At 45.2% G+C, this 26,603-nt stretch overlaps 12 protein-coding genes across 12 annotated transcripts; 6 read left to right on the top strand and 6 right to left on the bottom strand.

Annotated features, from left to right (window-relative positions):
- Window positions 1-1,807: 1,807 nt before the first annotated feature.
- On the bottom strand, window positions 1,808-2,105 carry VTP01DRAFT_6872 (uncharacterized protein; the record flags this gene model as incomplete). The annotated part of the gene is made up of 2 exons (XM_069385821.1): window positions 1,808-2,014; window positions 2,085-2,105. 2 exons carry the CDS (start codon window positions 2,103-2,105, stop codon window positions 1,808-1,810), a joined length of 228 nt encoding a protein of 75 aa, XP_069243245.1.
- A 644-nt stretch (window positions 2,106-2,749) lies between these two features.
- On the bottom strand, window positions 2,750-4,042 carry VTP01DRAFT_6871 (uncharacterized protein; the record flags this gene model as incomplete). Its single annotated transcript, XM_069385820.1, has 1 exon — window positions 2,750-4,042. One exon carries the CDS (start codon window positions 4,040-4,042, stop codon window positions 2,750-2,752), a length of 1,293 nt encoding a protein of 430 aa, XP_069243244.1.
- Window positions 4,043-4,743: 701 nt separating this feature from the next.
- VTP01DRAFT_6870 (uncharacterized protein) lies at window positions 4,744-5,616 on the top strand (the record flags this gene model as incomplete). The annotated part of the gene is made up of 3 exons (XM_069385819.1): window positions 4,744-5,171; window positions 5,232-5,318; window positions 5,385-5,616. 3 exons carry the CDS (start codon window positions 4,744-4,746, stop codon window positions 5,614-5,616), a joined length of 747 nt encoding a protein of 248 aa, XP_069243243.1.
- A 327-nt stretch (window positions 5,617-5,943) lies between these two features.
- Window positions 5,944-7,150, bottom strand: VTP01DRAFT_6869 (uncharacterized protein; the record flags this gene model as incomplete). The annotated part of the gene is made up of 2 exons (XM_069385817.1): window positions 5,944-6,171; window positions 6,230-7,150. The coding sequence occupies 2 exons, from the start codon at window positions 7,148-7,150 to the stop codon at window positions 5,944-5,946; spliced, it is 1,149 nt and encodes a 382-aa protein (XP_069243242.1).
- A 739-nt stretch (window positions 7,151-7,889) lies between these two features.
- Window positions 7,890-8,992, top strand: VTP01DRAFT_6868 (uncharacterized protein; the record flags this gene model as incomplete). The annotated part of the gene is made up of 4 exons (XM_069385816.1): window positions 7,890-8,035; window positions 8,098-8,671; window positions 8,732-8,843; window positions 8,901-8,992. 4 exons carry the CDS (start codon window positions 7,890-7,892, stop codon window positions 8,990-8,992), a joined length of 924 nt encoding a protein of 307 aa, XP_069243241.1.
- Window positions 8,993-9,050: 58 nt separating this feature from the next.
- Window positions 9,051-13,265, bottom strand: VTP01DRAFT_6867 (uncharacterized protein; the record flags this gene model as incomplete). Its single annotated transcript, XM_069385815.1, has 14 exons — window positions 9,051-9,782; window positions 9,850-10,175; window positions 10,251-10,365; window positions 10,431-10,490; window positions 10,547-10,791; window positions 10,862-10,944; window positions 11,004-11,113; window positions 11,177-11,275; window positions 11,340-12,249; window positions 12,305-12,570; window positions 12,636-12,733; window positions 12,800-13,030; window positions 13,093-13,126; window positions 13,212-13,265. 14 exons carry the CDS (start codon window positions 13,263-13,265, stop codon window positions 9,051-9,053), a joined length of 3,363 nt encoding a protein of 1,120 aa, XP_069243240.1.
- A 1,053-nt stretch (window positions 13,266-14,318) lies between these two features.
- Window positions 14,319-15,287, top strand: VTP01DRAFT_6866 (uncharacterized protein; the record flags this gene model as incomplete). The annotated part of the gene is made up of 5 exons (XM_069385814.1): window positions 14,319-14,352; window positions 14,409-14,466; window positions 14,531-14,553; window positions 14,621-15,202; window positions 15,268-15,287. The coding sequence occupies 5 exons, from the start codon at window positions 14,319-14,321 to the stop codon at window positions 15,285-15,287; spliced, it is 717 nt and encodes a 238-aa protein (XP_069243239.1).
- An 899-nt stretch (window positions 15,288-16,186) lies between these two features.
- Window positions 16,187-17,756, top strand: VTP01DRAFT_6865 (uncharacterized protein; the record flags this gene model as incomplete). The annotated part of the gene is made up of 3 exons (XM_069385813.1): window positions 16,187-16,534; window positions 16,598-16,798; window positions 16,869-17,756. The coding sequence occupies 3 exons, from the start codon at window positions 16,187-16,189 to the stop codon at window positions 17,754-17,756; spliced, it is 1,437 nt and encodes a 478-aa protein (XP_069243238.1).
- Window positions 17,757-17,843: 87 nt separating this feature from the next.
- On the top strand, window positions 17,844-19,238 carry VTP01DRAFT_6864 (uncharacterized protein; the record flags this gene model as incomplete). Its single annotated transcript, XM_069385812.1, has 1 exon — window positions 17,844-19,238. The coding sequence occupies one exon, from the start codon at window positions 17,844-17,846 to the stop codon at window positions 19,236-19,238; it is 1,395 nt and encodes a 464-aa protein (XP_069243237.1).
- Window positions 19,239-21,549: 2,311 nt separating this feature from the next.
- On the bottom strand, window positions 21,550-22,546 carry VTP01DRAFT_6863 (uncharacterized protein; the record flags this gene model as incomplete). The annotated part of the gene is made up of 3 exons (XM_069385811.1): window positions 21,550-21,789; window positions 21,845-22,106; window positions 22,491-22,546. 3 exons carry the CDS (start codon window positions 22,544-22,546, stop codon window positions 21,550-21,552), a joined length of 558 nt encoding a protein of 185 aa, XP_069243236.1.
- A 1,245-nt stretch (window positions 22,547-23,791) lies between these two features.
- On the top strand, window positions 23,792-25,331 carry VTP01DRAFT_6862 (uncharacterized protein; the record flags this gene model as incomplete). The annotated part of the gene is made up of 3 exons (XM_069385810.1): window positions 23,792-23,846; window positions 23,910-24,701; window positions 24,790-25,331. The coding sequence occupies 3 exons, from the start codon at window positions 23,792-23,794 to the stop codon at window positions 25,329-25,331; spliced, it is 1,389 nt and encodes a 462-aa protein (XP_069243235.1).
- Window positions 25,332-25,632: 301 nt separating this feature from the next.
- On the bottom strand, window positions 25,633-26,492 carry VTP01DRAFT_6861 (uncharacterized protein; the record flags this gene model as incomplete). Its single annotated transcript, XM_069385809.1, has 5 exons — window positions 25,633-25,810; window positions 25,866-26,013; window positions 26,089-26,143; window positions 26,213-26,269; window positions 26,322-26,492. The coding sequence occupies 5 exons, from the start codon at window positions 26,490-26,492 to the stop codon at window positions 25,633-25,635; spliced, it is 609 nt and encodes a 202-aa protein (XP_069243234.1).
- Window positions 26,493-26,603: the final 111 nt, after the last annotated feature.

Here is a 26,603-nt window from a genome sequence, read left to right as displayed (position 1 = left end):
TTCTTTTCTGCAGGCAGGACTTTTCATGTCCAAACCGGCAAATCATCCACATCTGGTTGCATATAAGTACAGAGATTCATTGATCTTTTCTATATTCTTCTATTTGGAGATGGAACGCCAGGCAACAATAGATTGGCCATATTATGAAATGTAGAGAGGCCATCGTTCTTCTACATCCTTGGACTCTTGATTGCAACATTTGAATTTCAACACAAATGCCAATGTAGTAATCTTTATATTAAAAAGAAATAATCAAAGTTGAATTACAAAGAAGGCAATACAGGAATGAATATGAAGAAGTCAAGAGCGAGTAGCAACTGTAGTTGATCGGGAACAAGGGAATTTCATAAGGGCATTACGTTAGCACCTTGCACTACTGCTGCATAATCATAATTGATACTTACACCTCGAAGGGTAATCCCTGAATTTACAGGGGACCAGATCGCGCACCTAGTGTTTCTGTATCAGCTTGTGTCCACCGCAGCAAAGTAAATCAGTAGACATACTTTTTACCGTGGGGTCGGTCTATTAAAATAAAGAAGCACGACAGAGGACTTGATGTGATGCATCGCGAGAGGCGGGAGAAAAGACGGAGAGGCGCGAGACTGTTGATATTTGATGTGGCAGGTCAGGACAGAGGTCATGTCGGCTACGAAGTTAAGTGTAGAAACCGTACTGCACCTCGAGAGAGCAGCTAACGTACCGGGATGTTTGAGAGAACAGAGCCAAAGAACGAGATTTTGGATCCAGGTCCCTTTTTATATTCGCAGCTGTGATTCAATGCATTAGTTGACGTGTTCCTGCTGTCTTTGAAACTTTACACGTACTTGCATTGCGCACGTCCACCGAATCAAATACGAAGCTATCCGGCTGTTGTCGTATAGACAAGAACAACAGTGAAGTGACTGAATACACTCTTTACGCGTGGATATTTTACATTACAGACGAAGACGCGGTCATCAACTGTCTGGCGTTCAGTTCCGCCTGTCCGGAAACGTCCTCTTACCCAAAGAGGTCATTCGTCAGATTTATCGCCGTCGTATGTATAAAATTATTGGTAGACCAAGCATCCCACCTCATACATAGCGTTCCGTCATCCCAAGAATGTAAAGCTTTCAGCGGGATACAAAGACCTGCAGGCTTTCCAGTATCACTCCAGGCAATTACAGCATTTGCCAGTGCTATATTTCGTCTCTCATCCTTACAGGGCCCTAGAAGACCTTCTGGCTATGTATACGTTCCATTACCGCTTCTCGTGCTATCAGAATTTTCTACATTTATTTTCCTTGAATCCCTTCTAAGACATTGTTGCTCTACTGATTTCCCATGATGTCCTTCAACTTACCTACGTCAGCCTTTTGGTGAGCTTATTGACCCTTCCTGGTGGTTTATAAAATCTTCTACCCTTATAGCTAGTACTCGTTGTCTGTATTTTACTTTCATTAAGCAGATATTCCAGTTTTATCTACTCTATTAATTTCGACTTCTCTATCTGTATTAGCATCATTGATGTCTACATCTTTCCGTGTTCATGTCACGAGATCTTCAGTCGATATCTCTGGCAGATATGCATTGCATACCAAGGGTCATTGTACAGATTTATGTCAATATTAAGCAGATATATGCTTCATAAGGGCCTTCCTCGTCGTAAAGAGCAGTTCTGAAACCAGGAGGTATGACATACACTGGCTCCGCTATTATATCTAACGATCAGACAACTAACCCTTCGTGCTTGGTTTTGGTTGTGGCGGGTATATTCTTTGCAAACCGCTGGCATGTCGATGATATGTCAGGTTAAACTGCCGGATTAGGCATAGATTTGATCATCCCTGCCTTGGTTTTCAGTTTCTCTTACAGTAAAAAAGAGTAAGGATTGGCCATTATTGCCATTCCTGAGACGAGCAAGTTGTAGTACAGTTTTACCGTGGACACTTGGACGAGCCCTGATGGTCTCGATATATTTGTCTTCATCCTCGTCTTCGATTTCAACAACTAAAGTATGGAATACTTTGACCTAGAATCGTATGACACAATTAGAATGGAAAGGATGATACTCGTAGCTGTATACATTGCCTGGCACTTACCATTGGAAGAAATGTTGGCATACTTTTCCTCCGATGCGCTGCTTTGTTTCCAATATGCAGTTACTTGCAAGCGCGTTGATCTCTTTATATGCACCAGGATCTTCTGCAACAAGTTTTTTTAGGGATATCCACGTGCCTCCTTGGGCTGGAGAGCAAAGAGTGTAATAGTCGATGCACTGCGGTCGTTACCGCAATTAGAGATATAGCCTATCCTATACTTATTTCTTAGCAAATCTCTGCAGAATAATTGAGTACCCATCTGGTCACAAATAAGTCAGTATGCTTTGAAGACGTATCCCATATTCTATTTATGTCATATACCTGAATTGAATTACTGGCATAATTCACATGCTTAGCTGTTTTCTCTGTATCTGCGATGTGCTAGTACTCTGAGTGTTGCGTGCTTGTAAAGCATATACCGGAATAAATAACGTCAATTGCCTGGACAATACATCCATTCCCAAACACAAGGAAAAATGGCTTAGAAGAGTATACATAATAATACCACGTAAATATATAAAGATAGATAGATATAATATATATATATATATGGATAGATGGAGCGGCGGAATACATACAAAATGATTGATTGAGGGAATGTGTCGGAAAGTAACAACATGTGCGTTAAAGGAGATAGGGTCAAAAGTGAGCAGGATAAACGCGTATTAAAAAGCAGCCTTGAGCGGCCGACCGTCATCAACACTTGATGACTCGTCATCTTCACGTACAAAGTCTTCTTCTACACCGCTGTCGCCGGCAAGGTCGAGAGGTATGGATCCATTGTCGGATTTAAATAAGCTAGCATCCAAACCGCTCACAGCGTCGCGGTATGTTCGGACCATGCACTCCATTGCCTCCCACCAGGTGTATTTCTTGGCTTTCTCTGCAGCCTCTTTGCCCATATGCGCACGTTTCTCCGGGTGATCCACCAAGTTACCAAGCAGTTCCTTGTATCGTTCGATCTGCTGCTTTCTATTTGATAAGCCAGTAGCATCCAAAAGGAGTCCTGTCCGGCCGTGATCGACCAAGTCCCGGACACCTTCTGCCCACAATCCAACTACAGGTAAGCCTGATGCCATTGACTCCAAGACAACTTGTCCAAATGTTTCTGTGACCGAAGGGAATGCAAATATATCAGCGGAAGCATACGCAGTTGCCAGATCGACTCCTTCCAGATATCCCGTAAATGTGACAGGAATGCTCTTTTCGCCACATTCGGATTGGATGCCCTCCAGCGCAGGACCATGGCCGACAATAACCAAATGGCATTTGCTGTAATCCATCCTCTTGTATGCGTCCAGCACGAGACCCAGGTTCTTTTCGAATGATACGCGGCCCACGTACAGAATAATCGACTTTTCATTTGACTGACCAAGCCATTGTCTTCGGAGACTCTCTGACCTGCGCGCAGGCGTAAATAATTCAATGTCCACACCTCGCGGCCACAAGCGCAAGTTCTCAAATCCTTGATTATGCAAGATACGTGATGTTGAACGTGACGGGCATACGACGTATCTGCATTGGGAGTGGCAGAACCGATTCCAGCGCCACATGAGAGGAGTAAAGATACCAAAGCCAAAGTGCTGGCAGTAGGTCGCCAGGTTGGTGTGGTAAGACGAAACGAGCGGTACCTGAGGCAGGTATCTGTTGCATACAGCCAGGCCAGCAACACCAAGCCAGACCGGGTCGACCAAGTGTACAACGTCCGGTTCAAACTCTAGCAGCCGCTGCGTAAACGCTGGTCTCCACAGGTTCAGCTTGAGTTCTGGGTAGAACAGGAGCGGGATTCCGGCAGTGCCCATGAGCGAAGCTCCAGCGTATTCTGTCATTCCACTTTCCGGGCCAAGAAGCAGCACCTGGTGCCCATTCGCTTGCAAATGCTCCAGCAGCCGCGACAAGGTCCTCGTCACGCCGTCGACCTTTGGCAGAAAGTTCTCGGTGATTACGGCGATACGCATGATAATTGAAAAAAGGAGAAGCAGCAGCAGCAGCAGCAGCAACAAGGTTTTTATCTGGTGCTAGAAACGGCGTTTCGTTTTAAACTTATTCCGGTACGGGCACGGCAGGATCACGGAACCGCTTACCTTATTCTCGCAAAGGCAGGTGGGAGTCAGGAAGAAGAACAAGAAGAAAGAAAGAAAAATATATGGGTATATATCAATGAACGATAAAATGATTGTTCTGCTTCTGGTATGTATTCGGTCGGTCCTGCTTGATCCAATCAATAGAGTTCCTTTACAAATGTGCACTGATTTTTCTTGATCGGGCAAGTGCAGACTTGCTCTCTCACAATGCCCGAATTGTGCACATGCTGATTTCTCAGCGCCGTCTTCAGGAACGTGTGCAATGCATCGGGCAAGCATGATTACACTCCTTTTTTCCTGCAGCGTACTAGTAACACTCAGCAGATTCACTGCTTATTGTGCTATCCTTCCTCATCTATAGCACTTTTGAATGGAAATGTTTTGTTGGCCTGTACTAAAGTCCATGAAATCGCTAATATTACAATCAGGGGACTAGTGAAAAATGAACGAATAATGTCTCAGGATACGGAACCCACTTTTGGGAATGCGAGGGTGGAGGAAGGAAAGCCACAAATTTTTCTAGCGCTGCCCTGCACTCTCTCTGATAACTGTTACTACACTCTTGTTCCGAAACAATGTCGCCTTCACCTCCGCCTAGCTGTCCAATGCACCAAAAGGCAGAAGAGAAACCCGCTCCACCGCCTAGCTGCCCGATGCACCAAAAGGAACAAGAGAAACCTGCTCCTCCACCCAGCTGCCCGATGCATCAAAAGCCAGTTACCGACGAATTGAATCGACTCAACATGATGCCCAGCCAGATCTCGCAGGAGAAGCAGAGCGATCAGCAGGTCGACTTGCCGACCGAGCGAGTGATATCGTCGATTCCAAAGGCGGACGGCAGCTCCAAGTGGGAGTATCCAAGCCCGCAGCAGTTTTACAATGCTTTGCGACGCAAGGGCTGGGAAACACCCGAGGAACATGTAGAAACCATGGTTGATATCCACAACTTCTTGAATGAGGAGGCGTGGCAGCAGGTCCTCAAGTGGGAAGAAATGCGAGGATGGTAAGAAGAGAAGCAGCACAGAGATGATAAACCAGTGTCTAAATTGACGACTATTGTTAGCCCATGCAACGAGGATCCATATCTTGTGAGATTGCAAGGCCGACCTAAGGAATTGAGTCCCAAGGCTCGTTGGCATTCGTTGTGGGGGTAAGTTAAAAAAAAATACTATCCTATACCCAGGTTCCACTGCGTATTTACCATTATTATTCATAGCTCCCCACTTCCATTTGACCGCCACGACTGGTACGTCGGACGCTGCGGCGAGGAACGCCGCTATGTCATTGATTACTACGAGGCACCCGAGGAGCAGCCCGGTGTGCCAGTATTTTACCTCGATGTCCGTCCCGCCATGGACGATGCTGGTAGCATCTTTTGCCGTTTGAAGGCTGCGGCCAAGGAAAAGTGGGAGCAATGGTTCCCGACTGAGAACGCAAACAATGCCTAGACTGTTGTAAACTATTTCTCTTTCTCTTTTACGCACGATCGCTCGCGCATATTCCCCTCGCCACAAACAACTATCGTTTTCGCCCATGCATCTCAACCCTTCTCATGAACTCCTTTCGTTTGCTACATTGTACAATTGATTAAATTTCATCTTTTTTACATATAGATCAATTTATCTTTAAATAAGGTTCCATTTTTTACACAATTTCTCTCCTCTCGAATGAAGAAAGCAAAAGCATTTAAATAGAGGCGGGGGTGTGTTTAGGTTATCGCTGAAACGGCGGAGGCGTGGTTTACAAAGGTGGAAGGGAAGAAGAAAATAACATGGTTACTGTGTTTTTGACGACAGGTATTTCTCTTCGTAGAGACGGATTTTGCCGAGAAGCGAACGACCCTTTTTGAATTCTTCGTAGCTTCGAATCAGTCGTGACTGAGGTCCCATTGTAGATTGGAAGATAAACATCCAGTGCACCATGACCCACGACGTGTGATATGAAAGCTTGTTGTAGTAATCGCCTGCGAGCGCTCGCAACGCTGGGAGATTCGACCAAGGGATCTATATCGATTGTTGTTAGCATCACCAATTTGGTCTACGGCGCAGCAATCATTTTTACCTTTTGGAAGTCGTGATGCTCATTGTGGTAGCCGATATTCATAAACGGAACGTTAAGGATACCATAATATGAGTAAGTCTCTTGACCGTCGTCAAATGTATAGTGTTCCTGGATAAAGTGTGCCGCGCCGGGATGCAGCGAGTATCCAAAGTAAAGGGACAGGAACAGGTATCCCAGACCGCGACCACCGCAGAATGTGTAGATGAGACCGTCCATCACGATTGAAAAAACGAGGTTGATGATTTCCCATTTGGAAAGCGTCAAGTTTCGTTCCATTTGCATGACAGCACCGCGTATTACGTACATGAACGGGTAGATGAGAATCCACAGAAGTTTGAGAAAGGCGTTTCCGCGGATAAGCGTCTTCTCCCATTCGAGCGGAAGGTCAGGATCTAGTCCTTCTACACCTTGCCATGTATGGTGCTGTATGTGATATCTTCGGAAAGATTGGGATATCGGTACCGGAAGGCAAATGTTTGCAACGAGGCCAACGTAGCGATTAAGTATCTTGTTTTTGGTCACGAGACAGTGGCACGCTTCATGTATAATGACACCAATGATGCCTGTTAGTGTCGCGCCGACAAAGTATGCGACGCCCAAAAAGACCGAAAGCGAAGGTGTTGACACTTTGCCAAAATAGTACGCAATACCAAGCTGAATGCAATTGATGGCAACTGCCACGTAGAATGTACGAATGTCGGTGCCATACAGCTTCTCCACTTCAGGGAACCGTCGTAGAATGGTGTGCTTGCGTTTCAAGTGAGGTTCGTCCATGTCGTCCCGCGCGAAATCGTCGTGGATATATGGGATGGAGCGTTTCCATTGCCCGAGGTATAACGGGAACCGGTAATCGGGATGCTCGGGTTTTTGCCGAGCAACGAGGACGTGGTCTTTGTCTTCGGACTCGACAAAAGGTGGCATGGAGAAAAGTAAAAGAGGTAAAGATACAAACAGAGAAGAATAAAAAAGAAAGAAGATAAAAAAAGTAAGGGTCGCCTTAGTTTCCGTGTCCCGTCCGCGACACTTGTCGAGCAGCGAAAGAGAGCGCGCTGTCGTCGTCACCTGACATAAAAGATTGTCAAAGATACCAGTGGACTGACTTTTTTTTTCATCAATTTATTCGCTCTGTAATTATTACTACTCTACTCGATGCAACGTACCCGGCCCTGAGCCCTGAGCAAAGGGAAGAGCAACAAACAGTGGTAAAAAACTTGCATCGTTACACAGTCGGTTCGTTCAATGGAAACACCTGTCATTGGATAGATGCGCATCATGAGAGACAAGTTCTTACGCCATTTGGCGAAACAGGAAAACCTCGATATCTTTTGATCATCCAAGACATCTAATCGATCTATTCATACACTGGTAATGGTGGCAAGGAAGGGAATCTTGATAGCGAAAATAGATATAGCAGATTCATTGTTGCATCCGAGGTACAGGCTTGCTCATTCAGATCCACGTATCTAGGGAGGAGAATATGTGTCAAAACAGGTGGAAGCGTCTCTATACAACTTGAGAACTAAAATAGGGAGAGAAGAAGAGAGTCAGGTATGCGGATAGCGAGTGACCAAAATCAGGATGGAGGACGGAGTCTCCCTATGTGCAGGACGAGCGCGCCCAAAAAATTTACAACAGCTTTTTCATACGCAATTTCTGCACCATGGAAATACAGATCTTGTCACCAGTATCAGGAGCACAAGTCAGAGAGCGAGTCAGACGGAACCAGCTTCGAATGCACGTCGATGAAGAAGAAGCGCATTTGGTGAATCCCGGCGAGACAGTGACGAGCGATCAGCAGTTTATGAGGTAAAGAAAGAACTGAATAGGTTGATCTTGATTCGCCACCAACGCCCGCGCGAAAACAATAGAGGTCACGGTACATACGCAGACGATGAAGGCCAAGTGGTATCTGCTGTTGCGGGTGCCGTCGAGCGAGTCAATAAGCTCCTGTCAGTTCGACCACTCAAGACTCGATATACACCAGAGATCGGCGACGTTGTTGTGGGCCGGATAACCGAAGTAGTCACCAGACGATGGAAGGTCGATGTCAATGGCAGACAGGATGCTGTGCTGCTGCTTAGCTCTGTTAACCTACCGGGCGGTGTGCAGAGACGAAAAAACGAATCGGATGAATTGCATATGCGACAGTTCTTTGCAGAGGGCGATCTTTTAGTAGCAGAAGTACAGAGTTTCTATGCAGACGGTGCAATGGGCATACACACGCGAGGATTCAAGTTCTGTAAACTACGCAACGGTTCCATCGTCCACGTACCGCCCGTACTCGTCCAGCGATGTAAATCTCAATTCCATACATTACCTTGCGGCGTCGATGTCATCCTCGGTCTCAACGGATACATTTGGGTCAACAAAAAGGTCCAAGGCCTGAGCGGAAATGCAACAGAGGATATTGATACCAATGTGATTTACTCTAGCAAAAACGATGTAAGCATTTAATAGTTGACTTACGTGTCAAGGGATTTCTCTAAGTGGCTTCAATCTCAGGATATATCTGAAGAAGAGCGAGAAGATATTGCACGAGTATGCAACTGTATATCCGCGCTTGCAAAGCAGTACATGCATATCAATGACACAGTTGTCGTATACACATATGAAGGTAAGTATAATAGCTTGCAATCTTTAAGATAACAAATATTGATACACGTGAATGCAGCTTCGTTAGCATACAGCGTTAAGGATCTTTTGAAACTGGATGTTATTGAGAGCATTACATCAGAGGCTAGCGCGCGAATGCGCACTTTGTAAATACGATAATACTATAACTAACTAAAAGTTAAAAAACAAATGGCAATGCAAAAATTCTTCAAGCGCCTGTAGTAGGCCGCCAAGATCCTGGAGATATAGAACCGGAGGCACTGGCGTCAATCAATGTCCATTCATCTTCATCTTCCACGCCTTGCTCGCTCGCTGTGCGTTGTGCTGACGATAACGTACGAGCCTTGGCAAGTTCCATGTCGCGATATATACACTGGATAGCCGTCTGTACGCCGTCTTCTTTGCGGATCCGCTCACCGACGAGCTTTGCACTTTTAAGCATGGCTTCATCTGTGGACACGACACGCAGCGCAGCAGACAGACTTTCTACTGTCAGATTTTTGATGCATATGCCGATCCCCATTTCTTCTACACGCTCGCCCCAAAAGAACTGGTCTGCAAAGAAAGGCTTGACGATGGTAGGCACTCCTGCGCGAAGCCCGGCTGCTGTGGTACCAGCACCTCCGTGGTGTACGACGGCCCGCATTTGCGGGAACAGCCAGTCGTGAGGAACTGACTCTACTCCAAAGATAGTGTCCGGATGCCGGCTCAATATATCATCTTGCTCATCCTCGATATCTTGCTTTGCTTTCTGGAGACGCGACGCCCAGCCGCTTGAGATGACAGCGCGTACGTTGGATGCCAGCGCTGCTTCGACAATGATACAGGTTATTTCTTTCGGATCTGATACTATAATGGAGCCGAAACCGATGTACACCAAGGGCCGAGGATCTGGCGCCTTTATGAATGCTTGTAGTTCTGCGCTGGGTATCCAACCGTTCTAATTATTTAAAAGGATATAAGTTTTGGAGCAGCTAGTGGGGAGAGCAACAATGGATCACACGTACATCTGGGTTATCGAGGAACCAGTAGCCTGTACAGTGAATCCAGTCCATCCAATCCAAAGGACTGGGTACGATGTTGGGGCTGAAGCAGTAGAGATAGGGTATTTTCCATATTTCAAGTTTCTCGTACGTCGTTGGTGGAAGATGCAAAATATTCCGCCTAAAGTCGTTTGTACGCGTTGCGATCGCCCGCCACACGGCATGGTCAAATAAAACATAGGTCATGTCGTTATATAGACGTCCCTTTGGATTGTTTGGTGTAGCGAACGGATGCGGAAACGATCGGGTTCTCGTCATTGGCATAGGAAAACTTCGAAAATATGGGATTCCTAGATTGTCCATAAGCATCGTCAGATATTAGGAAAAAAAGAATATCTTCCAAAAATGAAAATTGGGATACTTGCTTAGTTTCTCTGCCATGTGTACTCCTACCATTGCACTCGGACTTTCTATAAGCACATCTGTGCCTTGACATGCTTGCCATGTGAGAGTCAGCAGTTCATCTATCCAGTGCTTAAACTAGTGATAAAGCTAGCCAGTTAACACGTTTCCATCATTCCGTTATCTCTACAAATTCAACTTGCCAGTCGCAGGCCTTCCATGATGAAGTGCACACTGAAGAAGTTATTCTCTACGCATATCCGCTGTTGTCACTTAGTAAAACTCGTAGAAAATACTTCGTCCACATGGAAATACGAACCATTAACTCGGAAGGATCGCCTCCTATTGACCGAAACTCGATTCCGTGACCCTCGATCCACTTTCGAAACTCGTCGTGGGTTGCTATTCGACATCGGTGCCCTTCTTTCATAAGCCCTTTACACAAGGCAATGTAAGGTTGTACATCGCCTCGAGTACCGATAGTGACGCACGTAAAGTGAAGAGAAGTTCCAGGTCGTTTGTACGCAGGTAATTCGATATGGCTTTCAGACAATACAGGGAGTCCTGTAACGATTACATTAAGGATCCACATCGTTTAAAAGGTTACCACATACAGGTTCATATATGAACGTACCTGCGTTGATCATGGATGTTGAGTAGGCAGAGTTGACTTTTTGCTCGTCTTCTAGAAGCCGTGCTTCCCAATCTAGCATTTCCCTGTATACACTGTTAGTCTCCCCGGCCAACTTTTGCATGGCGCCTAAAATGTACGTCACTTTTCATTTTCTTTGGAGGATGGAGTGTCTTCGTTAGCCCATTTGTGCTGGAGATACAACCTTGCAAAGCAGCTGTTGCGTTTGACAATCGACGAAAACTCGATGAATATCTGAAATGCATATTTGATTAAGGGCTTTCCCTGGGTGTATTTGATCAGTGTATTATATCTTACCTCTTTTTTGTTTTGTGTAAGGATACTCAAGGTATGAAAGACATAACCTCTGCTGCGAATCTTTTGTATCCGAACGATATCACGGAATGGTATAATGACCTGAGATATTACTACTAGTTAGTTCGGGTGCACATCGCAAGTATCATGTATATAATCCATTAACCTTTGTCTTGGTAGCAAAGCCTTTCGAGTTAAAGCATACAAAATTTGTTGATATATACAGCTTGCCGTAGCATGGTAACGTCTTCATCAATGAACATTGGTAAACTGCGCACAAGTTTTCGGTTTCAGGTAGTACGAAGTATTTCCGAAAGTTCATTCGCGTTCGTTCCTCTATAGGGTCTTGATGTGGAAAAGCTGATCGATGTTGAGTGTCGCCTTCTTCATTCGGCTTTGGTTCGTCCTTTTCATTTCCAGCAGGTTTTTTCTGCTGCTGCCGCTGCTCCTGCTCGTCCTCTTTGTAGACTGTTGCAGCGCTGCCGGTTTTGGCACCTAGCAGATTATAGACGAGCTGCATTCCTGACCTTCTTTTCCCATCCAACCAGCCAACAACAGCAGATTCTTCGTCCTCGGAGCTCGACGAGTCGTGCACGTCGATCGCGCTCGGATCCTTGTATTGGTTGTCTGTTTGCTCAGCCGGTATGCTCTCGAGTGTCAGTGTGCTTAGGCGGCTGCTAAGTGCCGGGATAGTGATCGGCCGGGCATCTGCGTCATACAAATCGGCTATTGAAAGCGATGGAGAAACACTGCCGGAATTCGTCGTCGACATGGATATGCATCCTTCAGAGAATATACTATCACTGCCATTGCCATTGCCGTTGCCGTTACCAGATTGACCCTTCCAAATCCGTACGAGTTGATCAAATGTTGATTTGATATCGTTGAAATAAGCAAAGTAGTACTCGTCCAGAACAAAGCTGTCATCGACGCCGACGGCTCTGATCTGCACGTATTGTTGAAATTCAAACGCTTCAGTCTGTTCAATGTCTACAATGTTTCCAAACGGCAGCGAGATTTTCAGACTGTTGCCGCTGCTTTTTGCTTTGAATATGGCCTTTTGAAACACGTTTGTCCTACAGATAATGTGAGGCTCTAGAGTTTCAATAAACACTCAAAATGTATATTTACCATTCAATCAAGGCAGCCTTTGTATCTGCCTGGAAATGCAGTGTCTTTTCCATGGCGACGAGCTTAAATCCATACTCACGTCGCTTGGACTGCTTAACGGCCAATACATCCTTCAGATCGATCTTGCCTTTTGGTGAATACATATCCGTTGCGCTTTCGTACCATGCCAGATTGTCGTTTTTGAGCTCAAAGTAGAATCGCTCGAATCCAATTGCCATGGTTCCAGAGGTTCTCAACTCCAGGTATCCAGATTTGCGATAAGCCAGCTATGCCATGTGATGGATCCGTGAGAGGTGTGCATGACCAAGAACGAAACGACTCCATACTCTACCTCATTCTGTGGCAACGACGCATAAAAACATATCCGATTCTCGGTAAGATAGAGGGCCCCTGGAACTATAGCTGACCGTACTATACAGCAGGGCCATGCTACGCAAATCGAGTACAGTTGGTCAGCAACAGATAAAGTATTTTATCTCCAGGAAATATTATTACCTCCATAAAGCTTTTCTGTTGTAGGTAATCCAAATATAAGCTGTAATCTCTCTTCCTTGCTTCGCTCTTTCATATTTCCTTGTTCTTCATCTTCTACTTTCGAGGATAATTCTATGTGTTGCTGATCTTTTGAGGTATCTGACTCGACACGGCCGCCGGTTGCTTCAGCAAGCAACACCTTTATCTCTTCGCACCGCTGCCTCTCGGAAACCGACAGACTGCCGCTACGGTCTGATACAAACAAACATACTTATTTTTTAGTGGTGTTTAGGAGACAAACAGCAAATAAGTACCATCAGCAAGATCAGTGCCGTCCTGGGATTCTAGCTAGATAAACGCACAATCGCAGCAGATTGCAAAAGGATGTTAGCAAGGTCACTGCCTGTCACTGTATCAAAAAATATATTCCCACCACTTGCGCTGCTGCTGAAACAAGTTGTAGTACATTGTGGTTGGTTGAGTCCATGTTCCAAGGAACAAGATCAAGCGGCACCACATGGAAAGGGCGGTTTATGCAAAGCTGAGTTTTTGCTCCCAAATGGGGATCACGGGAACATTGTTCAACAATATTTGGAGGATGGCAAACGAGGTGGAATTATCCGGCTGGGAGAGCTCCTCGTCCCTCTGGCCCGGTCACCTGGAAACGGGAAAATCTGCCTTCAGGAAACATGGGAGCTGCGTAGTGGCATCGACCGCCGATATGCAGAACCTTGGTTAAACTAGTGGCATTAATTCAATAATAGGGGGAGCATGACGACGAGCATATAAACTTTTCAAGTATGAAATGCTTTATATATGCAAGGAGATGATCTATTAACACTTGGCATCATATAATTCTTTTGCAAGTTATTGTCGATAGTTGTATAGATGCCCAGATAAATGACTTTCCAGTTCTATCACTATCGGCGCTTTACACCACACTGCATGATAGCACAAAACTAAGAGACCCGTCAGGGCAGATTCTGCAAAGCTACATCCAGCAACCCTTTCCATGGTTTGAAAAAACCGTATCCCACATCCATTCACGCCAAGCACGTTTCCTCAAACGAGGTCCATAACGCTTGAATGGCAGAGTCTGCTACCACCGATTTGGATAAGCTGGGAAGATATGTAATTGGCATTGCACTTCCACCAGTCCTCCCGCAGCTACAAGGCAGCAGGATTAATGTCTTCCAGAAAGGTGGAGAGAGCTCTGGTGCTCGACGATAGGAATATTATGGACACCATCTGGTTTTATTGCTTATTTGTGACGATATCTTTTTGCACATTGATGGAATACTTTGTTCGCTTACGAACGCAAAAACAGGATTGATATCCACCACGGATGCGCTGCTGTATGTGGCGCTATGTGACGTGCAAAAATTCACCGGACCCATGCCCGGCTCTGTTACCAGGGGCCAGCACGACACCCAAAATTTTTGCTACCGCTCTGTGTGAACCCCTCTCCAGCAAAGTTTCGTAAGTAGCTCACTGCGTCGAAACCCGTCAGGCACCCAGCATACTCATTTTCGCATAGGCAATGGCTTTCCGTCTGTTGACCAAGGGCGCTGCTGGTAAAGAATCAACTACAATGTAGATTTAGGACCGATGATAACATGGAATCGATTAGCTGCCGCCGTTGCTCGTCCTACCTTGAACCTCTCGCGCCAAACTCTCGCTTCTGCCGCGTACGTAACAACCCTCAATGTAGAAATTTGACACGCTACTCACTCCAGTTGTTCTTTCTTACAGTGTCCGCAGTTACAGCACTGAAGGTACATTGGTTACATTGGAAAAGAAAAAGGAGCAGCTTTTGGATTATTAACTGGCGTTCACATTCAGTCGACCCCAAGCAAAAGGCTGCCAGCATCATTGACTCGCTTCCCGGCAACTCGCTCGTCTCCAAGACTGGTTTCGTCACTCTCGGCACCGGTCTCGCCACTTTCCTCATTTCCAAGGAAATCTATGTCTTCAACGAAGAAACTCTTGTCCTTGTCGCCACCGGTGGTCTCTTGGCCGTCTTGCTCAAGTACCTCCGCGAACCCTACAACAACATGGCCGGCGAGCACATTGAGCGTATCAAGGGTGTCCTGAACAAGGCTCGCGCTGACCACAAGCTGGCTGTTCAAAGCCGCATCGACGAAGCCGGTCAAATGAAGGATTTGGTCGATGTTACCAAGGCCTTGTTCGAGCTCTCCCGCGAAACCGCTAAGCTCGAGGCTGAGGCATTCACTCTTAAGCAGCAGGTTGCAGTTGCTCAGGAAGTCAAGAGCACCTTGGACTCGTGGGTCCGTCACGAAGCTAGCGTCCGTGAGCGTGAACAGAAGCAATTGGCGGCTTACTTGATCGAAAAGATTCACAAGGATCTCAAGGATCCCAAGATCCAGCAGCAAATTTTGGATCAAGCTGTTGCTGACATTCAGAGTAAGTGTTTAAAAGAGAGATATCAGTAATAACAGCTTTTTGCTAACCACCACAGCGCTTTGCAGAGGTCGCCAAGTCCGCTTAATTCCCCCTCTCGATCCTCTTTTTAATAAAATAAAGTTCTCTTGCAGCGCGCAATATAGAAATCAGCAATTGATCATCTTAAGAGAGAGTAAGACCGGGATCAAAGGGCGATTTTGGGAACAACAATGCAAGTAATGCAGAGTACATTGCTACATCCTGCGTGTGATAATTCATTCCCTTCAATTGAAGAGGTAACTATTCACTGCTCGTCCGTACGTAAGCGAGAAGCTTCTGTGAAAGACGAAAAGATGAAATCTTAACCATGATTTCTTGACTGTCCGTGGAATGCAGCCTCCCGCATTCTACTCTGCAAGAAACAAGTCAATAACCCCTATTGACTCATTTTCTACGCCAATTTTCTGTTATCCATTCCATGCTTTTTATTTATGCAGGTTTTATGAGACATAGGATTCTGTGCATTTCACTTTATCTGTTCGTTTAACACTGATGCAAACTAACTTCGTATCTATCAATGCATACATGCATAAAAAGACTTGTAGCGCATGAGCGTTCTGCTGCAACAGCTACGGAGCTAATACGCACGGTTAGTGTATTTTTCTATCTTCTACTAGTATTAGCACCGTATTCCTTACTGTCTTGCCTCATCTGCCATTGACAAATCGACCCGACGATGGTGTACGTGTGAGTAGAAAAATATTTTTGCTGTTTCATTTGATTGTACTACATCTGAGATGTGCAGGTTTGGCGCTGGTTATCTTCAAGGCTGGTGGCAATTTTTCATACCTCTATTGGCGGCCTTTTGCCCACGTGCAAACGTTTTGCATCGATAAAAGCCGAAAATCATCAAGTATAAAAGGGATATAGCACGTAGCAACAAAAGATCCCAGTCGAAGCTTTCTTCTTTCCTTCTTCTTTCATCTTCACTTTCTTCTTACTTCAATGGTTGCCAAGGCATCTCTCCTTTCCTTGGCAGCAGCGGCACCGTTGTTGCTGGCAACCATCGTTCAAGCAGCTGCTGCTGGTGATCGACTTGTCCGCCGCCAAGATGAAGTCGAACTTCCAGGCACTCCCGGCCACTACTCTGCTCCCGATTACTACAACAGCCACATCGGCGTAGACTGGAACCGAACATATGACGTGTACGAACCGCAACAGATCCACCTTTCTTTGGGCTCCGAGTCCAAGTTTGCCCGTGTTGAATTTGCAACTCTGGAAAGTGTCTACAAAGCAATCTTCAAGTATTGGCCAAAGAGCAAAAAGCATCTTGTTGCTATATCCAAAGGTCAAGTAAGTAACATCACAGAGTCGATGATATCTGAAAGGGAAGAGATTTTTACTTGACATACATAGGACTGGACATTTGTGGATGGAGGATCTGCAAAGCGACCCCTGTATCTTCACAAGATCAAGAGCAAGACCTTGAAACCGGCAACCACCTATGAGTATCAAGTCGGTACCTTAAGCTCAAAGGGCTTGCAGTGGTCTTCTGTGTACGAATTCCACACTGCATCGCGTCGCAAGGATTTTAACTTCATTGCTACTGCAGATATTGTATGTGACAAGAAGTGAACAAAAATATGGGGCTAAGCTGTAGAAAGTCCACAAACTAAAATATGTATAGGGTATCAACAACGCTGTTGCTTTGCCGCACATTATCGAGGCTGCCAAGAGTCACAAGTACGATTTCATTACAGTGTCTGGCGACCAGGCGTACAACATGGATGATTTCAACGGTACAAAGGGTGACGAGTTCTTGAACCTGTGGCAAGAAGTTTATGCGCGTACTCCTTTCATGGGCGTGCCTGGTAATCACGAAGCTGCATACAACTACTCGCATTTCAAGAATCGCTTTGATAACTTGCCCTACCTTGAGTCTCACTTTGACAACTCGCTTTTGTATTCGTTTGATTACAAATCTCTCCATTTAATCTCGTTCTCTACCGAGCTTTACTTTGATGGAACGCCCGAGATGCTGCAAACTGGCCTGAACTGGCTGGAAGCCGACCTCCAGGAAGCAAACAGACACCGAGAGCAGCGTCCATGGATTGTCTTGATCACCCACCATCCTGTTTACTGCAGCGCCGATAGTGAAGACTGTACCAGCAAGGCTGCGCTTATCCGTGATGGTCCCTTGACTGCTGATAACAAGACTCATTGGGGTGGCCTCGAGGAATTGCTGCTGAAATACAAGGTCGATGTCTACCTCAGTGGCCACGTTCACAACTATGAGCGCACATACCCTGTCGCGCAGGGCAAGGTCGCATCCACTTCGTATCACAATGCTCCCAGCTACATGGAAGTCATTGTTGGCAACGGTGGCCAGCCAGAGCAAACTGTACCTTTCAACACTACTGGGCCGTTTGCCGATTGGTCTGCTAAGCGATACGATGGCTATGGATTCTCGCTCGTGAACGTGTCGCCAAAGACATTCAAGATGACCCACTATGAAGCCAAGCTGGATGGATCGCTTGGAAGGGTCATTGATGAATTTACTCTTAGCAAAGATTAATAATCCAAAGTTATTATCATCATTAAAAAGCTGTAATCAATACATTTATTCATCCGGAATTTCCAAGCTATTCTTTTTTCTTTTCTCATGTCTCGTTTATTATGGAATCAGCTCAAGGGTCAGCTCGGCCCCTTTGTTGAAAACGCGTTTTCTTCTACCACCACGCAAACTGCCAGTCGTGTCGTCGTAGATCCTCGCACAGCACAGCCAATCTGCAACGTCGCTGAAGCTACCAGTTCGCACGTCGACGCTGCCATTGCAAGCGCAAAGAAGGCTGAATCTGCGTGGTCTTCACAATCGGGACTTCGCCGCGATGCGCTGTTCAATCTCGCAAAAGCACTCGAACGGCACCAGGATGATATGGCCGAGATAGAAATGCTTCAGACCGGCAAGTCGCGGAGCGACGCCTCGTATGAAGTGTCAGACACTGTAGAGTGCTTCAAGTTCTTTGCAGGCTACGCCGATAAATTGTTTGGACAGTCTTTATCCAACACAGTGACGGTGCGTGAACCGTACGGCACCGTGGGTCTCGTTACATCGTTCAATTATCCATTGATGCTTGCCGGCTGGAAGTTAGCGCCGGCCCTGGCGGCTGGCAACTGCGTTCTGTTGAAACCGGCACCGCAGACACCCCTCACCTCGCTCGCCTTGGCGTACCTGGCAGCTCCGTACCTGCCTCCCGGCGTGTTATCCGTGCTGCCGGGCGGGACAGAAACAGGACAACGTGTCATTGACATAGTCGATAAGGCGAGTTTCACTGGATCAACGAGAGCAGGCCAAGCAATCATGCGCCGTCAATCAGACCGGTTACTGCCGCTTGTTCTCGAATGCGGTGGTAAAAACCCAGCCATTATACTCAAGGATGCCGACCTGGATGCGACCGTGGAACACGTTGCGCTCGGTGCGTTCTCGAACGCCGGACAAAATTGCTGTGCGATTTCCCGCGTGCTTGTACACGAAAAGATCCACGACGAGTTTATCCAAAAGTTGCAGGGATACGTCCAACAGAAAATACAGGATTTTGAGCCATTGATCGACGAGGCACAGTTTAGCCGCGTGCAATCTTTCTTGACTGACAAGCAGCAGAAACCTGCTTTCACCGCTCCCAATCCCTACACTCGGGGTTACTATATACCACCCACCGTCTTTACCAACGTTAAAGATTCTCACAGACTGGCTACTGAAGAAATTTTTGGACCTGTCCTCTCCGTCCTCGAGCCATTTTCTACCGTCGACGAAGCTATCCATCGAACGAATGCATCGCAGTATGGACTCGCCGCCGGTGTCTTCTCACGGGACTACAAACAGGCACGTCGAGTAGCGCAAGCCCTGCATACCGGCTACGTCTGGATCAACATGTATAATATCATGCCGCCTTATTCGCCATTTGGAGGACGTAAACTATCCGGTGTAGGCAATGATCTCGGTCAGGCTGCCGTAGAAGAATTCACATTTGTAAAAACTATCATGGCAGATCTGTAAATGTAAGATGTATAAATCATTTCTATTTTAGCTCCATATATTGTAAGCTTTCTTTTGTTTGTCATACGGACTGGGGCTGGAAGAAATGAGGTTATGGTTTTGGATTCTAAAGAATAAGAGTCATAGCGCGCTCGAAGTCGCGTAGACAGGCGAATCCGTATCCTTGAATTTTATGGTACAGTATTCAAAGATCACGAGTTGATTTTTGGGGTTATTCGGGACCATTTCACCGTCTCGCTTGAATAACTGCCTGATCACAGCAATTGTCTGGAACGCCACGTTTCTTAGTTCGGAGGCCAGATCTTTCTCCAAGGCCTGAATGGACGCTCACTTATTTTAAAATTATTATCTTGGTTTGCAAACTCGTTATCTTGTTGCCTTTTCCATTGCTTCGTTTATCTCTTCTATGTATCTCCTTTGTTCTTCATGTGCCCACAGAGAAAACTTCGCTTTTACACGTAATTTAATATTTTTCGTTTCAATACTCGGCTTCTTTACGTTTCCAGCAACTTATACAAACTTGCCGCACGTCAGTGCGACGATCATGCGTTGACTTTTGTGCAGAAGTGCACGAATCGTTCCTCACCCCCACCCAATCAATTCGAACATTGGTCTGACAGGAACGGAGCATCAGAAACTTGGGTTTTCTTCCACATAGTTGAAAACATGCCTATGTACATTTTATCTTTTACAAGCTGTTGCTGCCTACGGATAGGCTGGGATTGGGTATACAAGGTTGCGATGCTGTATCTGTTGCCCTGCTGCTACTTCGCCAAGTATTGGAAATGGATGAACGTGACTCTGATGTTTCGTACATTACTGCCTGGCCTCAGAAGAATAATCGAAAAAGAAAAAAAAAAGGTACATAGCTAAAGTACAGGTTATTCATCATTGTCTAAAGGAAAACTCTAGTTGCCTTTTATGGACAATTGTGGGCCTTTGCCAGCGCCACCCTCATTACCAAACGAGGAAACCGAGGTGCCCCCTCATGGAAATCAGAAGTCAGCATTTTCGAGATCGATGTTCAACTCGTTGGTGGATATTCTTCTCAATCTCAAAAGCTCGAAGACTTAAAGGCTCAAAAATAAGAAGGAAGAAAAGGGGAGCAGGAAGGCGGGAAATCTGAGGAAACAGATAGAAAAGCAGTTGTAGAGTTTCTAGACTTGCTACTTATTCCTTTACTGTGTTCTGACAAGCCTGTTTCGCTCTTGCTTCGCTTCAGTAATAATTGAGCAGCCGGTACGAGTCGAATTGCTCCATTGTTTGCTCAATAAACTTTTCAGACTGAAAGTGACGATAGAGAACGGTCATTAAGCTCTACGCTCCGTAGAGGTGATCCTTCAATGAGATTGATGTGATATCAGACATCTTCTTTTGCTTTGAAGTGTTTACGTCAGACTTTTATGGCCATGATATAAGCGCTGTTCTTTGTACCAGATCACACTATTGAAGGACATCTAGGAAAAATTCTACCCGTTGTCTCTACAATGTCGTTTGTAATTCTTTTTTACATTGATGCTCCACAAACAACTTTAGTCTGTGCGTATACGTCTGAATACATAATATTTGTTGCTTTGAGAAGACAAATGCCTTTGCAGGATTTGAAATATGATATCTGCTGATAATAATAAGCTTAATGTATTATATCAATGTAGTAGCGAACTTCCGGTTTATTCAGAGCGGCACAAGTAAAACAGCGGGATGCCTGGCTTCCTGTTCAAAGATTTCCTTGCTGCAGTAGACTTATCCATGATCGAAACCATATTAGAGGAAGCAATGTATGTAATATTCTTTATTGCGATTTACGTAGCGAAAGCCAAAGGCATTTCATCTACTATTAGCTAGAACTGAAAACAGATAAAGTTTGCTCCGAGGTGCGCCGTTAGTCCTTTTGATTTTTCCGAGATGAAAAGCTTTCGGGCGCAAGGCAGGCCAAAAGCAGCCCACGCATGTTTGCGAGGATTTGCGTTCGTCTGTCATTGCGACAGGTACGTATCGACGATGCGCCTTGACAAGTTTGCTACCTCCTCATTAGGTATGGCCCTTCAAGAGGGCACCGACACATGTTTCCCACCGCCCGATGGCCATAACCAACCCTTATTTTCCCAATTTTCTTATATCCACCCGGGTCGTTTCCCTCGCTTCTCCCCAATTTATGACGCTTTGCAGAGTCATGCAACTGAAGTCGGGTGGATATAGAGCACCTAAACTGAAGTCGGGCGGATGTAACAGGTCCGACTTCGGATTTGTCGGCAGGGAAGGAGCCAGAAGCAATCTGTCTGCAAGACAGAGGCGAGTTTTTCTTTGTAATCTATGGAAGTGCGTTGAGGCACTTCGAGAGGTTGCCAATTAGTGTTTGGATGCTCCGTTGAAGGCGCTCCTTCTCTGATTGCCGGGACAAGCGGAAGGTGGGTAGGTGCTTCCACTCGTGATGGTCGCATGAAGTGGTCATCGTATGTGCGTGCAACGAGGAACATATGCCTGCAAGCATGCCTTTCCTTCTCAAAGCCAGAGCAGGTACAACGATCCAGACGTAGTCCGTTGGCAGACACTTTGGCAACAAAATCAACATCCACACAATAACAGCGACTGAAATTTTACCTTACCTCGCACTGCAACAAACTACCAGAAGTGAAAGAGTATATTTTGAACTTGCTTTCCTCGATCTTGGCTGCAGCGGTTATCAGCTTATCAGCCGAAATTTTCAGCGCAGTAATCTCCTGCTTCCGGAAATGTTGCTCCTGGACACTCATACGGCCAACGCTATGAGTGCGGACGCGGGTCTTCCAACGCAGATCTTGCACCGCGACGTCGACAAGGATGTGGCAGAGATGATCGAGCCGTTGGTTCTTCATACGGTTCAAATGACTAGTCTTCAGTTGGTTGTGTCAACTTCCGACATAATTATCTGTCTCCATGTTAGTGTACATTGTTGGTTGATGACAAGCAACCTAGGCGCTCTATAGGTTTTTGAATTCAAATTCGCGCTAAAATCAGAGAAGATTTATGGATATTACTTCGTTGTATTTTGGATAGACAATGTCATCGAAATGAACGATAGGACAAGGGCTGCTCTTTTTATAATCTCTCCATTCCTCTGCCTTACAATGTATAAGACAGCAAAATGGAAACCGAGGAATCTCGTTAACTGCATAAATAGTTATGGAAGAAAGCCTTAAGAAAGCTTTTTGCCCCAAGAAAACCAATTTGAGATGGGGATCACGAGATCCATCCTTCCTTGCCGATACGTACCATCGATTAAGGCGTTCACGCTGCCGATGATATGAACCATCCTCTAACGATCCCATGGCAGGACATTTAGATAATTCGACTAGAGACACATCTTGGATTTTGCATTATCTTAGCTATTTGGCAAGCGCGAAAAGATAGCAATCTACGTTTTTCGAAAACCTGCTGAACTAACGGTAAGTCGTAATCGTAGCAACATTCCATATATATTCGCTTAACTCTGAGTTGAGTTTTTTGTTGCTCTGCCTTTGATAATCGTTTATATTCTGGTCAGCAACCAAACACACCTTGAATATGCTCTCGAACGAAAAAGGAAAAAGAATCATAACAATCGTCCCACAAGTTGTTTGCTTTCCAACCGTGCTGACTAGTGACTCATCAAGCCATGTTTCGATCCTCTGTCATGCTATCTCGATATCAATCCGCCTCTAAGCTATCTTGCTCATCAATTCAGATTTCTGTTGTAAACTACAACCATCGGATTAACAAGTATAGACGTGTGCAACTTGAAAGATTATCCCAAAAACGTGCTGGCGGATAGAGATCGACCAGTCCGGATTTGTAGATAAGCATCCGAAAGCGGTTTGCTGTAGTGCCTCTGATCGGTTCCTTCCTCGAACGTACCCGCATATATATCACTCACTGTCTTCCGTATGTCTGACAGAATAAATAATCGTGTACACGACAAATAAGACACCACCTGTCAAAACAAGGGAGTAACTTAAGAGGATTGAAAACTCGATACATCAATATACTGCTCATTTTGATGCCTTTACTCCTAGCTAATCAACAGCACAACTCTACATACTACTCTAGTAGAATGACTTTCGATCCTGAGTTCTGATCGTAACTTGAAGGTATCAAGCGTAAACAACGGAACTCAGAGGGAGCGCAAAGTGTGAGTCCCATTACGCAGACTGTTTTGAAGTTTATGTGTCGCAATGTAAACCTTCTTGGCTGCAAACCTGAATCTGAAGACTCATAAATTGGAACATGGAAAGGTATGTAGGCGTACTCATGTCAATCCTTCACAAATCCCTAAAGCGCATAAATACCAATATACTCGTTTAATGCTGTCTTGTGCCCCGCAAGGAACTGAAACCATGGAGAGAGAGAGAAAAAAGAATTGTCAGTTACGGGCCCGCGTCATCTATGACTCGATTTCCTCTTCTTTCCTCTTCTTTCCTGTTTTCTGTTTTCCTTTACGCAAGATGGAAGAACTACAAAATACCACGTTTTATTCTTTTATTGAACTGTTTTCTGCTCTCCCAGTCTCACTAAGCATACCTATCTATCCTCCATAAATGCTCTTAGCTTTCAAAAAGGAAAGAAAGAAGGAGTTGGCAAAAGCTGCAGAAGGTAGGTGTGAGCAGAGTCCAAAGGGGCACAAGGCAAACTTTTACTGATATATGTCATCCACAGTTATTTGCAAGCACTGTGGCGAAAAAGGCCACAAGATGAAGACCAATAGAAAATGCAAGCTTTATACCGACAGTGGCAATGGTGAGCACGTTTACGGCATATCATTCATACCTCGAATTAACGATGTGCTAGTTGGCAAGAAAATGAAACAAACAGATACAGAAAATGAAGAAGAAAAACAAAGAAAGAAAAAGGGAAGGACCAATGCAAATGAAAATACAAAACCCTGTCCCAGATGCGGTTCCACTAGTCATTCAAGATCTACATTAAAGGATTGTCCTTACCATGTTCAAACTTCGGAGGAGATCCTCGTATCACGCTTTGGAAGGAATTTCGAGCGTTATGCTCGCACCATATCCCTGTCAGGAATTGTTAAAGAAGACTATCAAGAACAGCTACAGCAGGGTATCCAGCAACTGTCATCTTTCATACGGAATGGCATTGTTCGAGTGATGGTCTTTGTTAATTTTTACATTGTGGAGCACGCGCACAATGCGATTCCGGCCTATGTCTTTTCACAGACATTTTTCTATTCCGTATCGCAGCTCGTGATGGATATGGAAATAACAAACACCAATGACAAGATGCCTAATGACATCCGCGACTGTTGGGATCGCTTCAAAACGCAATATCCTTCGGCAATCTTTACGCAAGCAAGCATTCGAGGATACGCGACTCCGCTTGCTCGGGCTTGCCAAACGCTCCAAACTACGTATAGCAATATGATCGTCGAACACTTCCAGGACAGAGTGGAAAAAATTCGTCATATTCAAGCTCCAAAGACTTATACCAGTAAGGCTACATAAGTGTTGCGTCTCATGATAGGCATCTATGTTAACTGTTGTAAAGAATATATCGAGCAATCTTGCACGTAAATTAGCTAACGAGTATATTTACGAAGATCTTGCCGGAGGCAATCCCACAATACCGGAGGAGCTACAAGAAGACTGTGATCTCGACATTATCTTAGCGATACGTACCATACAAATCTCGCCAAAAGACTATATCCCTGAACCATGCACAACAACTGAAATGGCGGCAAATCCTGGAAGGTTCATTCCTGCGTTGCGTTTTATACTATCGCAGTATACACTGGAGCACGAGCAGGGAAACGAGAAGACCTGCAAGACTTTGCCAAAATTATTTGCTCTGACGCCACAACCATCATTGCATTGGCGGTTTGTGGACATCGATGCAGCAACTTTGGCAACACTTCTTCTTTTGGGAACCCCCGTAACACATCAACAAAAAATGCAGCGTAGGCAGATTTCTATGTTGCAGCACACCTTCATTCTTATTCAATGCCGACACATCTTCAGTTTATCAATTGCTGCAGATATACACGCAACCGTAAGAGACGGTAACCAATTCAAGACTGCAGCAATTCTGCAAACAACGTTGCAAAATTTCTTGCAAGTTTAGACAGCCTCAGCCGGCCCGATATAGAACTCTATATGCTACACACAAACGTGTTTCAATGTAGACTCAATTTTCCCATATGTTACATTACAGTTTGAATGACTCAAACCTATCAATGTATTCAGCATAAACAATCTCGGTTTATTTTTGACTATTGTTGTGTAGGTCTGAGGACGGAGATCATCGTGATAATACTAATCGAGCATCAGCTGGAGAGATGGTGGGATACATATTGGGACTATTCGAGCTAGAAAGACATGGATAATTTACTATGGCCCGGAGGTACACGTTCATATTTTATATTTCACTGATTGGCAGGCTTTTGTCCGTAAACGCGATACATTCGCAAGGTTGTTTTGTGTTCACGGCATTCATCACCAATGTCTTTGAGGAATTTTGCAAAGTAATCATCATCTTTGAATGCAGCATTTATCTGGGACAGATATGGCTGCATATTGTGAAATGCAGGAGACAAGCAGTCCCTACGATCGTTGTTAGAAAAATCCTAACCGGCAACTATTGTTATCTGTAAAGTACCACAGCGTTATTTGACCGTCAGCATCGTCTTGCATAGGTATATCGACACATATTTCGGTCACATCTTGCAGTTGCAAGTTTTTAAGACGTTCTTTGAGCTCACGAGCCACTAGAGGTATCAAATTCTTGGACAGCGTCATTTCCAAGTCTGATGGGAAGCGACGTTAGTGAATATTGATCTAGCTCAGGGGCACATAGTAGTCATATTGTTTCGCTTTCTTACAGGCATGAATTAACGTGTGTGTTTTTGGGCCCATGTTACGCATCTCGAGATCACCCTAAAAATCCACATCAACGCTTAGCATAAAATAATCTGGATGGCGTAATATAGTCGCTCTGGCGCTCACCTCATTCAGTTCCAACCAGCCGCCAGGCTGCAAAATTCTGATATGCTCTTTTAATGCCTAGAAGAGGTAAATTAGCTATTTACCGATAGGCAGAGCTATAATTCCAAACCTTGTCCCATTCTTCGGCTTTTAGACCGATTGCAACAAGTCGTTGATGAATAAATTGGAATGTATTATCAGGAAAAGGCAGTGGTTCACCGAGTTTAGCCACGTCAAATTTGATGTTTGCTGGTACGTTGGTCTGTGGAAACACGGGATTGAGATCAATTCCGTGGAACATAGAAGTTGAATAAATCTCGGCCATTTCATACGTCCATATACCGGGTCCTATAGTTATTGTATTTTATTAGTGACGGAAGATAAAGGGTTGCTAATTTTTCTGCAAGTGCGG

The sequence above is a fragment of the Rhizomucor pusillus genome (assembly GCF_041956525.1).
Source record: "Rhizomucor pusillus strain CBS 183.67 unplaced genomic scaffold VTP01scaffold_3, whole genome shotgun sequence".
Classification (NCBI taxonomy): Eukaryota; Fungi; Mucoromycota; class Mucoromycetes; order Mucorales; family Lichtheimiaceae; genus Rhizomucor; species Rhizomucor pusillus.
This window is presented reverse-complemented; position numbering and strand designations above follow the sequence as displayed.